Source organism: Herpailurus yagouaroundi, unplaced genomic scaffold, assembly GCF_014898765.1.
Source record: "Herpailurus yagouaroundi ecotype Mexico unplaced genomic scaffold, PumYag 198, whole genome shotgun sequence".
Classification (NCBI taxonomy): domain Eukaryota; kingdom Metazoa; phylum Chordata; class Mammalia; order Carnivora; family Felidae; genus Herpailurus; species Herpailurus yagouaroundi.
Window position 1 is genome coordinate 2,701,733 of NW_024412429.1, and position 16,288 is coordinate 2,718,020.

Below are 16,288 nucleotides of genomic sequence, written 5' to 3' on the forward strand. Positions count from 1 at the left end.
ATGGGGCACACATTGGGGCACAGGCGGGGGCACAGAATGGGGCACAGGCGGGGGCACAAAACAGGGCACAGACCGGGGCACAGAACAGGGCACAGACCGGGACACAGAGCGGGGCACTGACCAGGGCATAGCTCAATCACGTGAGATAATACTTGAATCTGTTAGGCCAGCGAGAGTGCTCTGAAGAACCCAGCAAGCAAATTTCACCGCTCAACACTTTCAGCCTGTCTTAACTACCATGAGATACAGACAGAAACGATGTGGCAGGATGGAACCTTCCAGTCCACCCGAATTCTGTGGAGTCGATAGTTTGATATTCGCTCGGCTCGCGTAGGCTGCCTGACAAGGAAGTTGATGATTCAGATGTTACTTTCCTCCTGCTGCTTCTCACCAGGCAGCGGACACATCGGGGGTTCTTCTGTCACTCCTGCCTGTGTTTTACCCCCGTATCGGCGACTGGTCCCCCGGCACAGCTGGCAGACAGGCACTTGTCGGCCTTAACCAGGAGGTTGTCAACCATTTCTGTGAGCTTCTCCACGTTACATATATATATATATATATATATCTCTAATGTTTATTTTTGAGAGAGAGAGAGAGCAAGCCCATGCGGGGGAGGGGCAGAGAGTGAGGGAGACACAGAATCCAAAGCAGGCTCCAGGCCCCGAGCTGTCAGCACAGAGCCCAACGCGGGGCCCGAACTCACAAGCCGCGAGATCATGACCTCAGCCGAAGTTGGACGCTTAACCCACTGAGCCACCCAGGTGCCCCACACATATATATGGTATATACTATATACTCTATAGAGCGTACGCTATACATGATATACTCTATGGAGTATATACTGTGTAATATACCATATAGAGTATGTACTATAAGATATATATATGTTTTATATATATAAGCTTATTTATTTTATATATATTGTATATATTTTGTATGTATTTTATATCTCATATCATATATTTATATTATTTATGTAATATAATTATTAAACATATACATACACACATATATGTATGCATATATGTATGTATTTTATATCTTATATCTTATATATATTTATATTATAATATAATTATTAAATATATACATTTATAAATAGGTTTTATATATATACATATATACACGCACACACATATATATAAGCTTATTTATTTATTTTGAGAGAGAGAGCATGAGTAGGGGAGGGAAGAGAGAGAGAGAGAATCCCAAGCAGGCTCTGCACTGTCAGTGGAGAGCCTAACTCGGGGCTCGAACCCATGCACATGAGATATGACTTGGGCCAAAATCAAGAGTTGGACACTTAACCGACTGAGCCACATTTTTTTAGAAAAAGAAAAAAAAACGTATCAGGGGCGCCTCGGTGGCTCAGTCGGTTAAGCGTCCAACACTTGATTTTGGCCCAGGTCATGATCTCACGGTTCATGGGTTTGAGTCCCACATTGGGCTCTGTGCTGACAGCGCAGAGCCTGCTTGGGATTCTCTCTCTCTCTCTCTCTCTCTCTCTCTCTGTACCCTCCCCTACTCTCTCTTTCTCTTAAAATAAATAGACTTTAATAAGTATATATTAGAATAAGTATACCATGCCATGTAATGTCTTTAAATGGCATCCATGTCTTCTGTGACCTCTACTCCGCCTGTCATCTGTCTGTCTACACGGATTGGGGGTGACTCCCTTCCCTGGGACACTGAGCCTGTCTGGGCAGGAAGACAGAGACACAGCAGCAGAATCGGGGACCAGAGAAACGTCCCTCTGTCCTCGTATGTTCTATATCTGGGGGCCTTTGAATGAAGTTGGCAAAACACACACTGGGAGCAGGAAAGAAAGGGTTCACTTCTGAATGCGAGAGGCCCCACGTGTCAGTGCTCCGCTGAGAAAGTCCAAGGGGCAGTTGGGATCTGGGGCTCCCGTGTTCGACTTCGGGAAGGGTGCAGGGAGAGTGGGATCCCATGGGAAGAGTGGGTATGTTTCATAAGGAATGGTAAATCCGTCTTTAAGGAGAAAGTTTGTGATAACGTTTGTCTATAGGGGCGTGAGTGGTCTACATCTTCTCTCGGGCCCAGAAACTCCCCGAGAGGGCGTTTACGATGGGGTTTTCACTGTGTCTCCTCTGGGAAGGGAGCTGCTCCACAGAGATCTGTCACAGACATCATTTCTTGACGTTTCTGCTTGCAGTTGGATGAAGGAAGGCTTCCTTCTGTATCTGTTGAAGGTCAAAGGTGTACGGCCTAAAGCAGTCTTCATCGGAGCCCTGGCGTTCCCGGTGGGTCCCCGTGCTGCTGGGTCTGTTCCAGGCTGTGCGTACCCTCCTTGACTGCCAGACCACAGGCCGAGCCCAGCTGTGTGCTGCGTCGGTCTTGTCCTGCCCGCTCCCTTCTGCCCGGCGGTCTGGGCCGAGCACGGGCTCTGGTGGGAAGCACTCCGTGACGTCCCCTGCCTCACTCAGCCCCACTGCGATGCCCTGGGCTGCACACGCGGCCTCTCCTGCCTGCGGTCAGCCTGTGAACCCTGAACCCTTCCTTGGAGTCCTCAGTGCTTAGCTGGGTGGGGGACCAGGACAGCGTCCGTCTGTAGCGATGACCCGTCACGTGCAAGGACAGGGGACCCTGAAAACACCGAAGGAGGAGGAGCTGGGGCACGAAGGCCCCAAGCTGTCTGTCGTGGGGCTGTAACAGGGAATAGTGGGCAGTGGGTCTGGAGTGCCCCACGGTCACATTCGGTCTCCTTGGGACCAGTTTCCGTGTCTTGTAGGTGTAGGTGTTGTGTGTGTGTGTATGTGTTATTTCATTCTATTTTTCATAAGTTTTATTTACTTTGAGAGAGAAAGAGCACATGAGCCAGTGGGGGAGGGGCAGAGAGAGAGAGAGAGAGAGAGAGAGAGAGAGAATCCCAAGCAGGCTCCGCACTATCAGCCCAGAGCCCGACACGGTGCTTGAATCCACAAACCGTGAGATCACGACCTGAGCCCAAATCAACCAGCTGGGCCACCCAGGTGCCCCCTATACACTTAGGTCTTTATCTTTGGATAAACTCCTAGCCGTTGGGTCTAAGACTTTGAACTTCTTTATAGAAACGCTAATTTTACGTCTTATAAGCCTTAATGCAAAACAGTATTTTTAGGAACTTTCTCCTTCTTGGTTTCACTTTCCGTACGGATGTGGGAAAGCGTGTGTAGGTAACGTTTGCAGTGACTCAGAATTCCTGGGGCGACGACTGCTTACACCAACACCCGCGTGGCGCTGCTCCCGGGACCCCTCTCTCCTGCCCCCTGCTGAGAAGCAGTGAGACCAAAGTGTGTGCAGTAGAGCTGTGAGGGCTTTGGAATCGCTAAGTGACTGGAAGCAAATTAGGGTGGCCAAAAATACCGGCTTGAGGTTCGCTAAATCCTGGCTCTGCAACGCCAGCCATGCGGCTTTGGGAAAATACTTCTGCTCTGCCAGCCTCAGGGTCCTTATCGGAGCATCAGGTCGGCACCTGGTTACGGGGAGGACCTAGCGTGGGAGGCTGGGGACGCGTGGCTCGTGCGCGGTGTAGACGAACGTCTGACTCTGTTATCGCTCAGGGGTTTTCTGGCACAGGGTCCACAGAGAGTAACTACTTTAGTAAAAACACCTCCTCTAGTAAAGAGAAAAAAAGAGCAATCACTCCCGTGAACCAAAGGAGCAAATGATGTGTATTTTCATACCTAGATCCTCTGACCTGTGAGGAAATTGGGGCTCACAGAATCAGGGTGAGCTGCCCCGGCGGCGTGAAGGGTGGGGACCCGCAGGGGCCCAGGGGAGAGGCACCGGGTCCCTTCCCGGGCTTTCTGCTCAGGGAGAGGCTTTGATATCAAGTTGGAGGGGTTGAGTATTACATGCTGGGGCAGGTCTTCTAATTCCGGGATGAGAACTGCGTTTACGGACAAAAGGATTGTGCTGTCAGGGTGTTCCGAGGACACAGACCAACAGAGAGTGTGTGTGCGTGCGTGTGTGTGTGTACATACGTGGAGGGGCGGGACTTATTTTCAGGGACTGGCTCACGTGGTCGGGGGTGGGGGCTGGCGAGCCTGAGGCCTGTAGGGCAGGCCGGCAGGCCAGGCTGTCTGTCGTGGGCGGGCCTCCTGGAGGAGGATCCCTTCCTTCTTGGGGGAACCTCAGTCTTTTTCTCTAAAGGCCTGCAGCTGAGGGATGCGGCCACCTCGGTGTGGAGGGACGTTTGCTCTACTCAAAGCCTGTTGATGCGAAGGTTAAGCGCGTCTACAAACACCTTCACAGCAGCATCCGGACCCGTGTGTGACCGGCACCTGGTCACCGAGGCCGGGCCAGGTGGACCCACAGCGAACAGGCCTGGGAACCAAAGGCTTATCATCGGCCCGTCTGGGGCAGACGATGAAGCGCTCTGCTGAATGAATCGCAAATCCGTTTGGATTTATGGGAGCGTTTATGAACGTGGGCTCCCGCCCTTGCATGCATCTGGTTTATGTGGTCACAGGGCTGAGGTGGGAGGGGACAGTCCCCTCTCCCTGGAGCACAGCTGTAACCGTCTGCCTCTCAGCTGCACACGGGGCATCCGAGGAGCCCTGCCCGTGCTCAGGAGGCTTTGGGGCGGCCGGCCCCGCTCTCCGGCTCTCAGAATCAAGTCCTGCTTCCTTCCGGGCTCTACCTTTGAGCTACAGTCTTCGTGTTGGGGCTTCCGAGCTGTTCTCCGGGCACAGCGGTGGCCGCATTTACGGGCCTTGTGCTCGCGTGTCTTTGCCACATCCCGCTCGTCTGCCTGCAGAACCTACCAGGGCTGGAGTCTTGCTCCTAAAGGTGCCGTTCACTCTCAGTCGGGGGCGATCGTGCACCCCTGGGGGACATCAACAACGTGTGAAGACAGTTTTGGTCGTCGCAACTGAGACAGGGATTGCTCTTGGCATTTAAGCCCGGGGATGCCGTTAAAGTGCACGGGGCGGGGGGGCCCGCCACAGAGCCAGCCGCCCCAAAGGCCCACGGTGCTGACATGGGGACCTGAGGCCCCGAACGCTGCCTCCCAGGAAGAGTTTGTCCTGGAGACTCTGAAGCAGCCCGTCTCCTGGCTCGCGGCTCAGCTCCCCACTCAATCTCTAGATGCCGGGTCTACACCAGCTCTGCCCTGCCGGCTGATGGCCCCCCGGGCCCGCCCGCCAAGCACCTGCCCGACCCCAGTGAGTGCCTGCGATTCCTGGGGAACGTTTGCTTCAGCAGGAGGTCGAACAACATACTCCGACGGGGAGGACGCCTTTCATCTTCATATTATCTCGGGTCATCCCCGAACACATCGTCGGGGGATCGATAGTTAAGAAAGAAATGAAACCAGTTTCTTGTTTCTCTGAGACCGTAGTTAATAATGACCCAACGTGGTCCTACATACGTTCTGTGAGTGTATTTTCTCTTCCTTGTGATTTTCTCAGCAGCGTTTTCTTTTCTCCAGCCGACTTGATTGTAAGAATGTAGTACATGACGTGTAACACAGATCAGTGATGTGTTAGCCGACTGCGGCTGTTAGAGGGAAGGCTGTCGGTTCACAGTAGGTTCTTAGTACTTACGTTTTGGGGGAGTCAGAGGTTATGTGTAGCTTTCCAACAACGTGGGGGTCGGCGCCTCGACCTCCGCCTCGGATACCCTGATTTGTTTTCCAAAGGTATGGCCCTCACAAAGGGAGCCAGAGAGGAAGGCACGAGATGGCATGTGCTTCTGAGGAAGGAGAGCTCTGACCCGCGATCTTGCCATGCCGTTTCTTCAGAGGGATTTTCTAGTCCTCAGGGGCCCGGAGAGGACCTCAGTGCCCCAGGAGGATTTGATGACAAGTAGTCAGTAGTCTCTTGATGGTGGCAGACTAACACAGCACACCTGGGTGGTTATGATTCGATTATTTGGACTGTGATGGCCACGAGGTGTTGACTGGCTGGGGCATTTCTCAGTTACAGAAAAATGCCTGGCTCGGTCTATGTGACCCAGCCGGGCGGATGTGCGAGGCAACGCTGTGGACGTGCTGGGTGGCCCGGGTCTCTAAGACAAGAACGCGTGTTCTGGAGGTGCAGCGAGGACTGTAACAGCCCCAGTGGACCCTCCAGTGTCTGGAATTGGCTCATATTTCAAGTTCAGCCAACTACAGTTGTTGAAACACTCAGTGGACATGTGACCTGCTTCTCTGGTTGTTCTCAGCTGGCCCACAAAGGAATCTGGCCTCCCTGGCCGTATTAGTCGGCTATGATGGAATTATGAAATATGGAAGGTTTGGGTTTGAGAGCGGACGGCTAAGAAAGAATTCTTGAGACGTTTTTGGTGCTAAAAGGCAATTTTATTAAAGCACGGGACGGGACCCGTGGGCAGAAAGAGCTGCCCTGGGGTCATGAGGAGTGACTGATTATATACTTTTTTATTGGGGGGTGGCGAGGGATAAGTAGGTCTCTAAGGAATTTGGAAGCCAGGCTTCCAGGACCTTGAGGGGCTGGCTGCTGTGAAGGTGAGGTTACTTTTAATCTCCAGTAAAAAAAACATAAAGAGTAAGGCGCGAAGGGCAGCCGTGAGTTCCTTGAAGGAAGGTCACGGTCTGCATGCAGGTGTCTGTCAGTGGGCTTCGAGCCGTAGGGAGATTTCGCTGAAGGCACGCTTTTCTTGCCTGTATTCTCCTCTCCAGGCTGTGGCTGCTGTAACAAGTACCATGGACTGGGCAGCCTAAGCAAAAGGTGTTTCTTCCTCATGGTCCTGGAGGCTGGACGTCCAAGGTCAAGGTTGGTTTCTTCTAAGACCCCTCTCCTTGGCTTGCACATTGTGTCTTCTGTGTCCACATACGGTCTTCCTTCCATTTCTGTGTCCTGATCTCCTCTTCTTAGAAGGACACTAGACCCTTTGGATCAGGGTCCACACGCCTGACCTCACTAGACTCGATTACCTGCATAGAGACCTTTCTCCAACAGGGTTCCATTCTGAGGTCCTGGGCGTTACAGCCTCAACGTATGAATTTTTGAGGGGGCACGGTTCCGGCCATCACAGTCTCTACTTATAAATGATGGTTGTGTTTTTAATTTCTGTGTGGATAGGATCATAGTCTACGTTTCCTTTTTTCCAAAAACTCTGTGATATTTTTGAGATTTATTCATGTTGATCATTTAGTTCTATTTTATTTACTTTGGGTGCCGAGTGGCATTTGCTGGTATGAAAATACCAGTTTATTTTTCCACTCCCCCACCAAGGAGCCAAGTTGGATAATTTCCATTTTTTGTTCTTTTAAGCAGTGCTCAGTGGAAAACCTGTGTTTTCCCATGAACACATACCAGAGTTTATTTCTCTGTTTAGATACTTAAAAGTGCAATTGATGGGCCATAAGATATGTACATTTTGAAATTAACTCGGTATTGACTAATTCTTCTCCAAAGTGGTTGAACTTCTGTATTCTCTCTCTAGCGATTTAGCAAAATTTCTCTTTTTCCAAATACTCCCCAATTCCCGTTGGATGCGGTTTGGCACACTTATGCTATTTGTAGGAGTGAATAATTCACTTATGTGATGAAGAGGAAACGTGTCTCTCCATCGTGTGCATTAACCTCGATATACCTCTGGTGCTAATTCTGAGTGTGTAGGTCAGAGGCATAGCCTTCAGGTGTGTGGCCTGTTTTGAGGTCGTGGTGTCTTTTGTTCACCCAAAATTTTCTTCCTTAGATGTAGTCCAACCTATTGATTTTTACAAGTACAATGTATGGATTTTTGACTTCCTGGAAAAATGCCTTCGCAGTACAAGTCAAAACACAATCTCCTGAATGTCCTTTTGAAACTTACATAGTTCAGCTTTTTCCTGTTTCGGTCTTGACTTTATTTTTGTACGCGGGATGAGGTGATCCGTGAGTTGGCTGGCAATGCTTGTCCCTCGTGTCCGGCTGCCCGTCCCTGAGCCCCCGCATGCTGGGCCAGGCTGCTTGCACGAATGGGACCACTCCAGCGAGGGCTAAGGTGCCCGTACCTGCCCGGTTTTCTTTTATTTCTGTGTATTTCCTTCAAAAGGTTTTATCATATTTTCTGTAAAGTCCTACACATTTTGTTACACTTACTCTTTATACTTCACGGGTGGTCCTTTCTTCTCTTCTCTCGCCTTTCCCCCCTCTCTCTCTCTCTCTCTCTCTCTCTCTCTTTTGCCATTGTAAATGCCATCTCTTTAAATGGTTTCCTCTTGGGGTGCCCGGCTGGCTCAGTCAGCAGAGCGTGAAACTCTTGATCTCAGGGTTGTTAAGTTTGAGTCCCCCCTTGGGTGTAGAGATTACTGAAAAAGAAAGGCTTTAAAAAATGGTTTCTTGCTGATGTACAAAAGCACTATCAGCTTTTGAATATTAACTCCTCTTTCCGGCAACCCGTCATAACCGTCTGGTTAGAATTAATAAATTGTCAGTACGTCCTCCCAGATTCTATAGAGAATTATACTCTCTGCGAACCATCGCAGCTTGTCTACATTTACTTCTACTACGTCTTGTTTGAGTTTAAAAATACTCATCTCATGTTCTCTTTTTTTTTTTTTTTCCCAACGTTTATTTATTTTTGGGACAGAGAGAGACAGAGCATGAACGGGGGAGGGGCAGAGAGAGAGGGAGACACAGAATCGGAAACAGGCTCCAGGCTCCGAGCCATCAGCCCAGAGCCTGACGCGGGGCTCGAACTCACAGACCACGAGATCGTGACCTGGCTGAAGTCGGACGCTTAACCGACTGCGCCACCCAGGCGCCCCTCATCTCATGTTCTCTTTAACGCTGCCCCCCCTGCTGGCAGAGGCTCTGGGTGTGGCCCTGGCTCCCACGTGCCCGCTCTCTCTTCCTCAGGCCACATCTCTCCTTGGGTTTTGAAATTGTGGACTGAGAGCACCTCTGGAGCCTTGCCCGTTCCGTGCGGACTCCTTGCTGGCGTGGGAACAGCTTTCGTGTTCAACTTCACTTGAACCCAGTGCCAGGGTAAATTCCCCCAGACTCATGGAAGGGACAGGTCTGGCATGTTCAGTTATTAGGGATGACTCTATTTATTTTTTATTTTTTATTAATGTTTATTTATTTTTGAGAGGGAGAGAGATAGAGCACGGGCAGGGGGAGGGACAGAGAGACAGAGGGCGACACAGAATCCGAAGCAGGCTCCGGGCTCCCAGCTGTCAGCACAGAGCCTGACGTGGGGCTCAAACTCACAAACTGCGAGATCATGACCTGAGCCGAAGTCGGACGCTCAACTGACTGAGCCGCCCGGGCACCCCTCAGGGATGACTTAAAAAAATATTTTAAACCTGAGCTGAAGACAAGTTAGACCAATGTCCTCATTCTTATGTTGCTCAGTGGATTGTTCGGTTTACCCCTCTCCGAGGCCACTCAGTGGTCCAGCCTCCCATAGCAGGCTCAGTCCCAGTGCCTCAGCTCACGAGGGCCAGGCTCTCCTTTCCTGTACCTCCGTGACTGTCAAAACCTGCCATGAACAGCAAAGAGACAAACAGCCCAACTGAAAAAGGGCCAAGGATGTGAATAGACCTTTCTCCAAAGAACACATACGGGTGGCCAAAAGGCACGTGAAATGATGCTCAGCATCGCTAATCGTTAGTAAAATGCAAATCAAAACCACAAGGAGATCCCCACCAGGATGACTATAATAATAAAAGAAAAATGCCAAATAACCAGTTTTGAGTGAGACCGTGGAGCAGTAGAACCCTGGCACGTTGCTGGTGGGAGTGCAAGGTGGTTCCCCTGCTGTGGAAAAATCTGGCAGTTCCTCAAAAAACTCAAACTCGACAATTCTCTTAGATATGTACCCAAGGTTGCTGGCAGGGGCGACTCGAACCAGGGCACGTCTGGTTCACAGACACCAAAAGGTGGGAGCCGCCAAGCCTCCATCAGCGGCTGAGCGGATGAACAAGTGTGGTGTATCCATACCGTGGAGCCCTCGCGGCCATCAGAAAGGGACAGAGTGGCGGCGTGTGTGTCAAGCTGAGGAACCTCAGAAGCGTCCTGCTGAGGGGGAGGGGCCAGACACCAGACACCAAAGCCGTCCACCGTGTGGTTCTGCGATGGGCAAGTCCAGGGTGGGCAGCACGTACGTCTCACTGGTCACGGGACCCGGGGGGAGGGGCCGTGGGCGTGAGTCCTGACTCCTCAGGCTTTTCGTGTGGGGTGATGAGAATAACTGGAAGTGGACGGTGGGGATGGTTGCACGGCGGCGTGAATGCACTTCATGACACCGTTCATTTCAAAATGGTTAATTTTATGTTACGTGAAGTTGGCCTCAATTAAATATTTTTGAAAAATATTTTGAATGATTTTTTGGAAAAATTCAAAGATTACGGAGACTGGAAATCCCCGGGGGCAGCTGTGGTGGCCGTCCAGCCCCGTGGTCCCCATCCTTCACCCTGTGGGTCCCCCTTCCTTCTTATGCCTGCCTGCTTGCCTGCCTGCCTTCCTTCCTTCCTTCCTTCCTTCCTTCCTTCCTTCCTTCCCTCCTTCCTTCCTTCCCTCTTTCCTTCCTTCCTTCCTTCCTTCCTTCCTTCCTTCCTTCCTTCCCTCCCTCCCTCCCTCCCTCCCTCCCTGAGCCACTCTGTTTCTCTGTCGTCTGTAAGCGTGCGCCGTGAGGTCCTTCTTGCTTGGATTTCTCCACTGCTTGCAGGATGAGCATGTTCTCTGAGAGCCCCCCACTGTCTATTTTGCTGTGGACCCCACCCCTGGGCCCCGGGGAGGGGAGGGAGCACCGGGCTGCAATCCAGAACACCCCCTTTTCTAGTGCTGGCTTGGCCGCCCCGGAGACTAGTCACATGGCCTCACGGCCCTGCTTCATTAGAGAAGGCACAAGCCGCAGGCCAGGAACCGGCTGACAGGGGGCGGGTTTCCTGGCGGATGCCGTCACATCACCTGTGTCACCCTTCAGGGTGAAGAAAGAGGGTTCTGTGAAGCTGTGGGCCCCCGGGGGAGGGAGAGGAGGGCCTGCTAAGGGCAGGCTGCCTCTGGAGAACAGCCCTGCCTTCCTGATGATGAGCTGAGCATTTCATTCCTGGGGGAGCACAGACATCTGTGAGCCTCCACAGAACAAAGGCCGGTCCTGTCCTGCAGCAGGCGGCCAGGCTGGAGTCCCCGCGGCAGACGCGATGTCGGTGGGGAGGGAGAAGCCAGGACTGCAGGACACATGGACACGCAGACTCAACACAGCGCGTGTGTGTGGGGGTGGGGGGGGTGGATGTGTGCGTGCCCAGGTCACCCACCGTCCAAAGACGCTTAAGCATCGGCACTGCAGAGGAAGGGGTGGATAACCTTGCGTCGTACATGAACTGTTTGGGGAATTTCTAAACGGCTCCAGAATGACAGGATCGACATTGATTTAGGGCCTAATTGTTTAGAAGAAATAGAATTCAGATGGGGCCCCGCGCGGCCTCCCCAGTCAGCTGGTGCGTGGCCGCAGACCGAGTCTCTGGCGCCACCTGCTGTTCGTCCGTGGCCACGCCTCCCCGCCAGGCAGAGTGACCGCCGTCACTCTGAGATCTAGTCCGAGGCCTCCAGGGTCAACTCCTAAAGGATCACAGACCAGAAACACGACGCCAGTGTTCTCGATGACATCTCTGATCTGGGGTCGGCTGGGGCACACCTTCCTTTTCCTGCATCAGCAGCATCAGTGTCACCAACACTGATCATCTGCCTGCCAGGTGCCTAAAATGTGTCACCCCACGTCCCCCCCCCCCCCACCCCACCCCCCCTGTAAGGCAGGTACTGCCCCAACTGTACAAATGGGGAAACTGAGGCCAAGTGGGTAAGTAACTTGCCCAGTGTCTGGTGGCTGGAAACAGCCTGCCAGCAGGTCGGGCGCCTGAGCTCCACCCTTGCAGCCACCGCACCTGCTGAAGCAGCCTGGGAGCTCGGTGGTCAGTCCTGTGCACCTGCGTTAATTTAAATTTTTTTTTCAACGTTTATTTATTTTTGGGACAGAGAGAGACAGAGCATGAACGGGGGAGGGGCAGAGAGAGAGGGAGACAACAGAATCGGAAACAGGCTCCAGGCTCCGAGCCATCAGCCCAGAGCCCGACGCGGGGCTCGAACTCCCGGACCGCGAGATCGTGACCTGGCTGAAGTCGGACGCTTAACTGACTGAGCCACCCAGGCGCCCCTGCACCTGCGTTAATTTAAAGCAACAGCAATACTCCAGGCAAATCAGGGCTTAAAGTGCCGAGCCTTTTCCGAATCCCACGTTCTAGTTCCACCGAGGAGATAATAGTGTATATTCATTCTATCAACTGCTCACATGGCCAAGTGTGCTTTTGAGGACGGTGCACAGAGTCTGCGAGGTCCTCCACCATCTAGTAAACAGGGACTCTGGAAGCGAGCCAGACCCTTTGGTTATTACAAAGTTGGCTTGTCAGCTTTATATACTGAAAGGCCAATCTCAAAGGACCCACAGAATCAAGTGAAGCTTGGTCATCCAGACTAGAAATTCCAAACGCTGTAGGCACTACAGTCGGGGGCCCTTCGCTCGTCCGTGGCACATGATTGCTTTCGAGAGCTTTGCAAAAATCTTCAAGCCGTATTTTTTTCCAGAATGGTGATTGATACCTTGTCTAGGTATTTCTGATACTTGTCAAGTTCGGAAAACACATTTGCCCCCGTTCATTTATTGTCCACACACAAGTTTGACAAGTTTCCTCTTTGTGGAATACGCCTGGAGTACAACGTTTCTGTGGAGGGTTTTATGCTGTGGCCTCTTTGGTTTTTCCCTGGGGATCTGGCCGTGATGCTCCTGGAATCATGCCGGGTGCATTTGAACTCGAATACAGTCACAAGACTGACGGGAAGAGGAAGGACCGGCCCGACTCCTCTCGTGATGGAAACCTGGCTTAGCATCCCTCCTGCCTTCCCTTTCCTCACCTCCGCCTTCTCCGTGTCCTTCCCCACCTGCCATAATCACATGGGCTCCGAGGGAGGAGGGTGGGACCTGGGGGGACGTCCTGTCTACTCATCTTGGATTGGAAAGGAGTAGTAAGGACGGGGATCAGCACTGGTGGAGTTGAAAGGCCCCCACCCCCCCCATGTTTGGCTCAGGAGCTGAGCCCGGCGGCGGCTGACTACCAAGTAGACTGAGCCCTGTCACCTGATGCCCCTCGTCACCAAGTCACCCGATGCCCCTGTTTAATTCACTGACTCTTACTTGCAAAGGGGGCGGGGTCTGGAAAAGGAAGGGCAGAGAGGATTTGTGACTGTAAACGAGAGACTCTGCAAATTCATCTCGCGTTTTCAGGGAGAGCCCCTCAAATACCGAATACCCTGTATGCACGGTCCTGGGGGCTTCAAGGCAGCCGGGGTTAGGGGCGTCACGCGTGGGGTGTCCCCTGCCAGCCCCTGTGGAAGGCGACCAGCTGGTGGGCTGGTCACGGTGTTGAATAAGACCACGGATGAATGTGTGGTCCTGTGGGACTTTGGGGATTTTCATTTCTTGCTTTCGGGCGTTTATTTGTAAACGCACCATTTATGTTGCGTCAGGCCTCACACCCTTTCTCGGGTTACAGGCGCCAAATCAAAGTGGCACAAACCAGGTGGGCAACTGTGGGCCTCTGTCCTTGGAAAAAGGCATGGCTTCCGGCGGGTTTGACGCAAAGGTTCTAAAGCTGCGGGTACGTCGCCGACTTTCTCTCCATCCCCAGGCAGGCGCCTTTCCTGGGTAAAACAAACAGCAACCCCAGACTCAGAGCATCTCCCAGGACAGAGAGGGCCGGAGCCCTGGGCAGGCCTCACACGCCCACCTCTGAGAGGGCACTGTGCCCGGAGAGTGACCAGACCCGGGTCACGTCCCTGCGCACGGTGATGGCTGATCACGGCAGGGACGCTGTCTCCTGGGCTTCTCGGAATTCGTTCCCCGTAGAAAGACCGAGGCGGGCTGCTGGGGACAAGACCCGCAGGTGTTTGCTCTACGCGCCCTGTGCAGTGCCAGCCGGTGTGCAGGGAGCAGAGCCCGTGTTCGTGCTGTTTAATACTGACCGTCCAGGGGCGCCTGGGTGGCGCAGTCGGTTAAGCGTCCGACTTCAGCCAGGTCACGATCTCGCGGTCCGTGAGTTCGAGCCCCGCGTCGGGCTCTGGGCTGATGGCTCAGAGCCTGGAGCCTGTTTCCGATTCTGTGTCTCCCTCTCTCTCTGCCCCTCCCCCGTTCATGCTCTGTCTCTCTCTGTCCCAAAAATAAATAAATAAATAAAAAAAGAAAAAAAAATACTGACCGTCCAGCCAGGGGACACGGAACAGGGACAAGGAGGACAGCGAGCATTCTCAACCTGGACGGCACACGAGTGTCGCCTGGGAAGCACTGTAAATACTGAAATGCCCGGACGGTCCCTGCCCTTCCGATTGCTTGGGTCTGGGAGTTTGTAAAGCTCCGGATGTTTCTAACAGGCACTGAATGTCGAGAGCCAGAAATGAAAGGTGTCACGGTTAACACTGCTGTTTGCAGGTTGTGTCGGGAGACGGGGCGGTGCAGGTTGGGGTTGGGGTGCGCTACCCAGGAGTGCAGACCTCTCTGGTGGCGGAATCCGAGGCCTTTCTGCGTTCGGCGCCGTGGGAGCCTTCTCCCAGCTCGCTCTTCTGACCCTTGACCCCCAATTACTAGCGAGGGGCACAAGAGACTAATTTGAAGTTTGGTTTCCTTCTTCGTGTCTTACTTTTCAGCGGGTAGGAGCCAAGGAGCAGAGAACAGAAGGGAAACTGAGCCCCTGCGGCATGGGGCGGACGGAGAAGAGACCAGCCTTGGTTTCTGGTCTCAAGACCCTAAAACGTGTCGCTAGGTAAACTCTTCAGGCAATTTCGGGGTTTTACTCTAGCCAAAGAGAGGCTTGGGAAGTGGAGGGGAGGCCCGGATGTGTGTGTTCCTGGGCTTGAACGCCACGACTGAGCAAGTCTGGGTTTTCAGTGGTTCTTTCGGAGTGTGTTCACAGACGAAGGGCCTTCCTGCCCCCGAGCCCGGAATGACTGTCTTCATAGAATGGAGAGCGGACAGGTCACCTCAAAACGTTTGTCCAGGGGCACCTGGCAGGCTCAGTCAGCTAAGCCTCTGACTCTTGATTTGGCTCAGGTCATGATCGCACACTCGTGAGTTTGAGCCCTGCATCAGGCTCTGTGCTGACAGTGAATTCTGCTTTGGATTCTGTCTCTCCCTCTCTCTCTCTGCCCCTCCCCTGCTTTTCTCTCTCTCTCTTTTTTAAATTTTATTTTATTTGTTTTTGAGACAGAGAGACAGAGCTCAGCAGGGAAGGGGGACACACACACACACACACACACACACACACACACACACACACACAGAATCCCAAGCAGGCTCCAGGCTCTGAGCTGTCGGCACAGAACCCGATGCGGGGCTCGAACTCATGAACCGTGAGATCATGACCTGAGCCAACGTCGACACTTTCACTGAGCCACACAGGCGCCTCCCTGCCTCTCTCTCTCTCTCTCTCTCTCAAAAATAAATAATCATTTCAAACAAAACCAAACGTTTGTCCAGTTCCGTTAGGGGCAACTGCGGCTAATTAAATACGATGCATCTGGAGACGAAACAAGTAACTGGTTTTGTTTCTTTGGTTCTTTTGGTTGAGTTTTGAGGTTGGTAATAGAAGCATCATCACTTCCTCTGGCTGAAGGGTAAAAGTTGCACAAAAGTGTGTAAGTTCCCCTCTTTCGGTGTGGACTGCAAGGCTTCCTGAGGGCTCGAGAGCGTCCTCACATTATTTAAAGTCATGTGGAGATTAATGTTTCGAAGCAAAAAGCTCCCGGGCGCGGTGAGTGTCCGCGTTAACCGTGCTCAGCGGCAGCCCTGCTCCTGTGAGTGACATCCTGTGACTTAAAGGACTCTTTTCTCCACTTTCTGCCTCCACAGGGCAAATGTGACTCCGCCTTGCCTGGGACCAAGTCGGCCGCGTCACTAGAGGTAAGAAATGCTGGTTTGTTTTCTTCCTCCAGGATGCAAGGCTCGTTCTTAGAAGAGGGCGGGGTGGGAGGCTCCCTTTCGGCTTCGTGGCTGCTGGTGAGCCCCCCGGAGTGGGGGAGGGCCGGCCGCGTGCCTTGGGAAGCGGGGACCCCGCACCCTGAAGCCGCCGTCACCTGCCGTCGTGGGTGAGGGGCAGGTGCGCCCTGCGCTGCTCAGTAATGCGTCCTTGCAGCCGGGGTCTGCCTCGTGCACTCAGCTGGGAGCGTTCTGTTGTCTGCGAAGCCGGCGCGTGTTGTTCTGAACTTGGGGGTCTTCGGGGACACCATGCGTTGTACCTTTGAAAACTCTACTGCGTGCCTTCAAAATAAGCGAGAGTCACGACGGCGAA

The 16,288-nt window shown here is 52.8% G+C and overlaps 1 protein-coding gene across 2 annotated transcripts in view; it reads left to right on the forward strand.

The window, feature by feature from the left end:
- RPS6KA2 (ribosomal protein S6 kinase A2) overlaps positions 1–16,288 on the forward strand; it is a 345,801-nt gene that overhangs the window by 39,342 nt on the left and 290,171 nt on the right. Inside the window, exons 1-2 of one of the 2 annotated variants that reach the window (XM_040448692.1) lie at positions 15,695–15,751; positions 15,850–15,900. In XM_040448692.1, the coding sequence (XP_040304626.1) occupies positions 15,710–15,751; positions 15,850–15,900 (93 nt within the window). In that variant the 5' untranslated portion in view covers positions 15,695–15,709. Of the gene's footprint in view, positions 1–15,694; positions 15,752–15,849; positions 15,901–16,288 lie in introns of those variants that run through there. The other variant, XM_040448690.1, reaches the window with a different exon arrangement.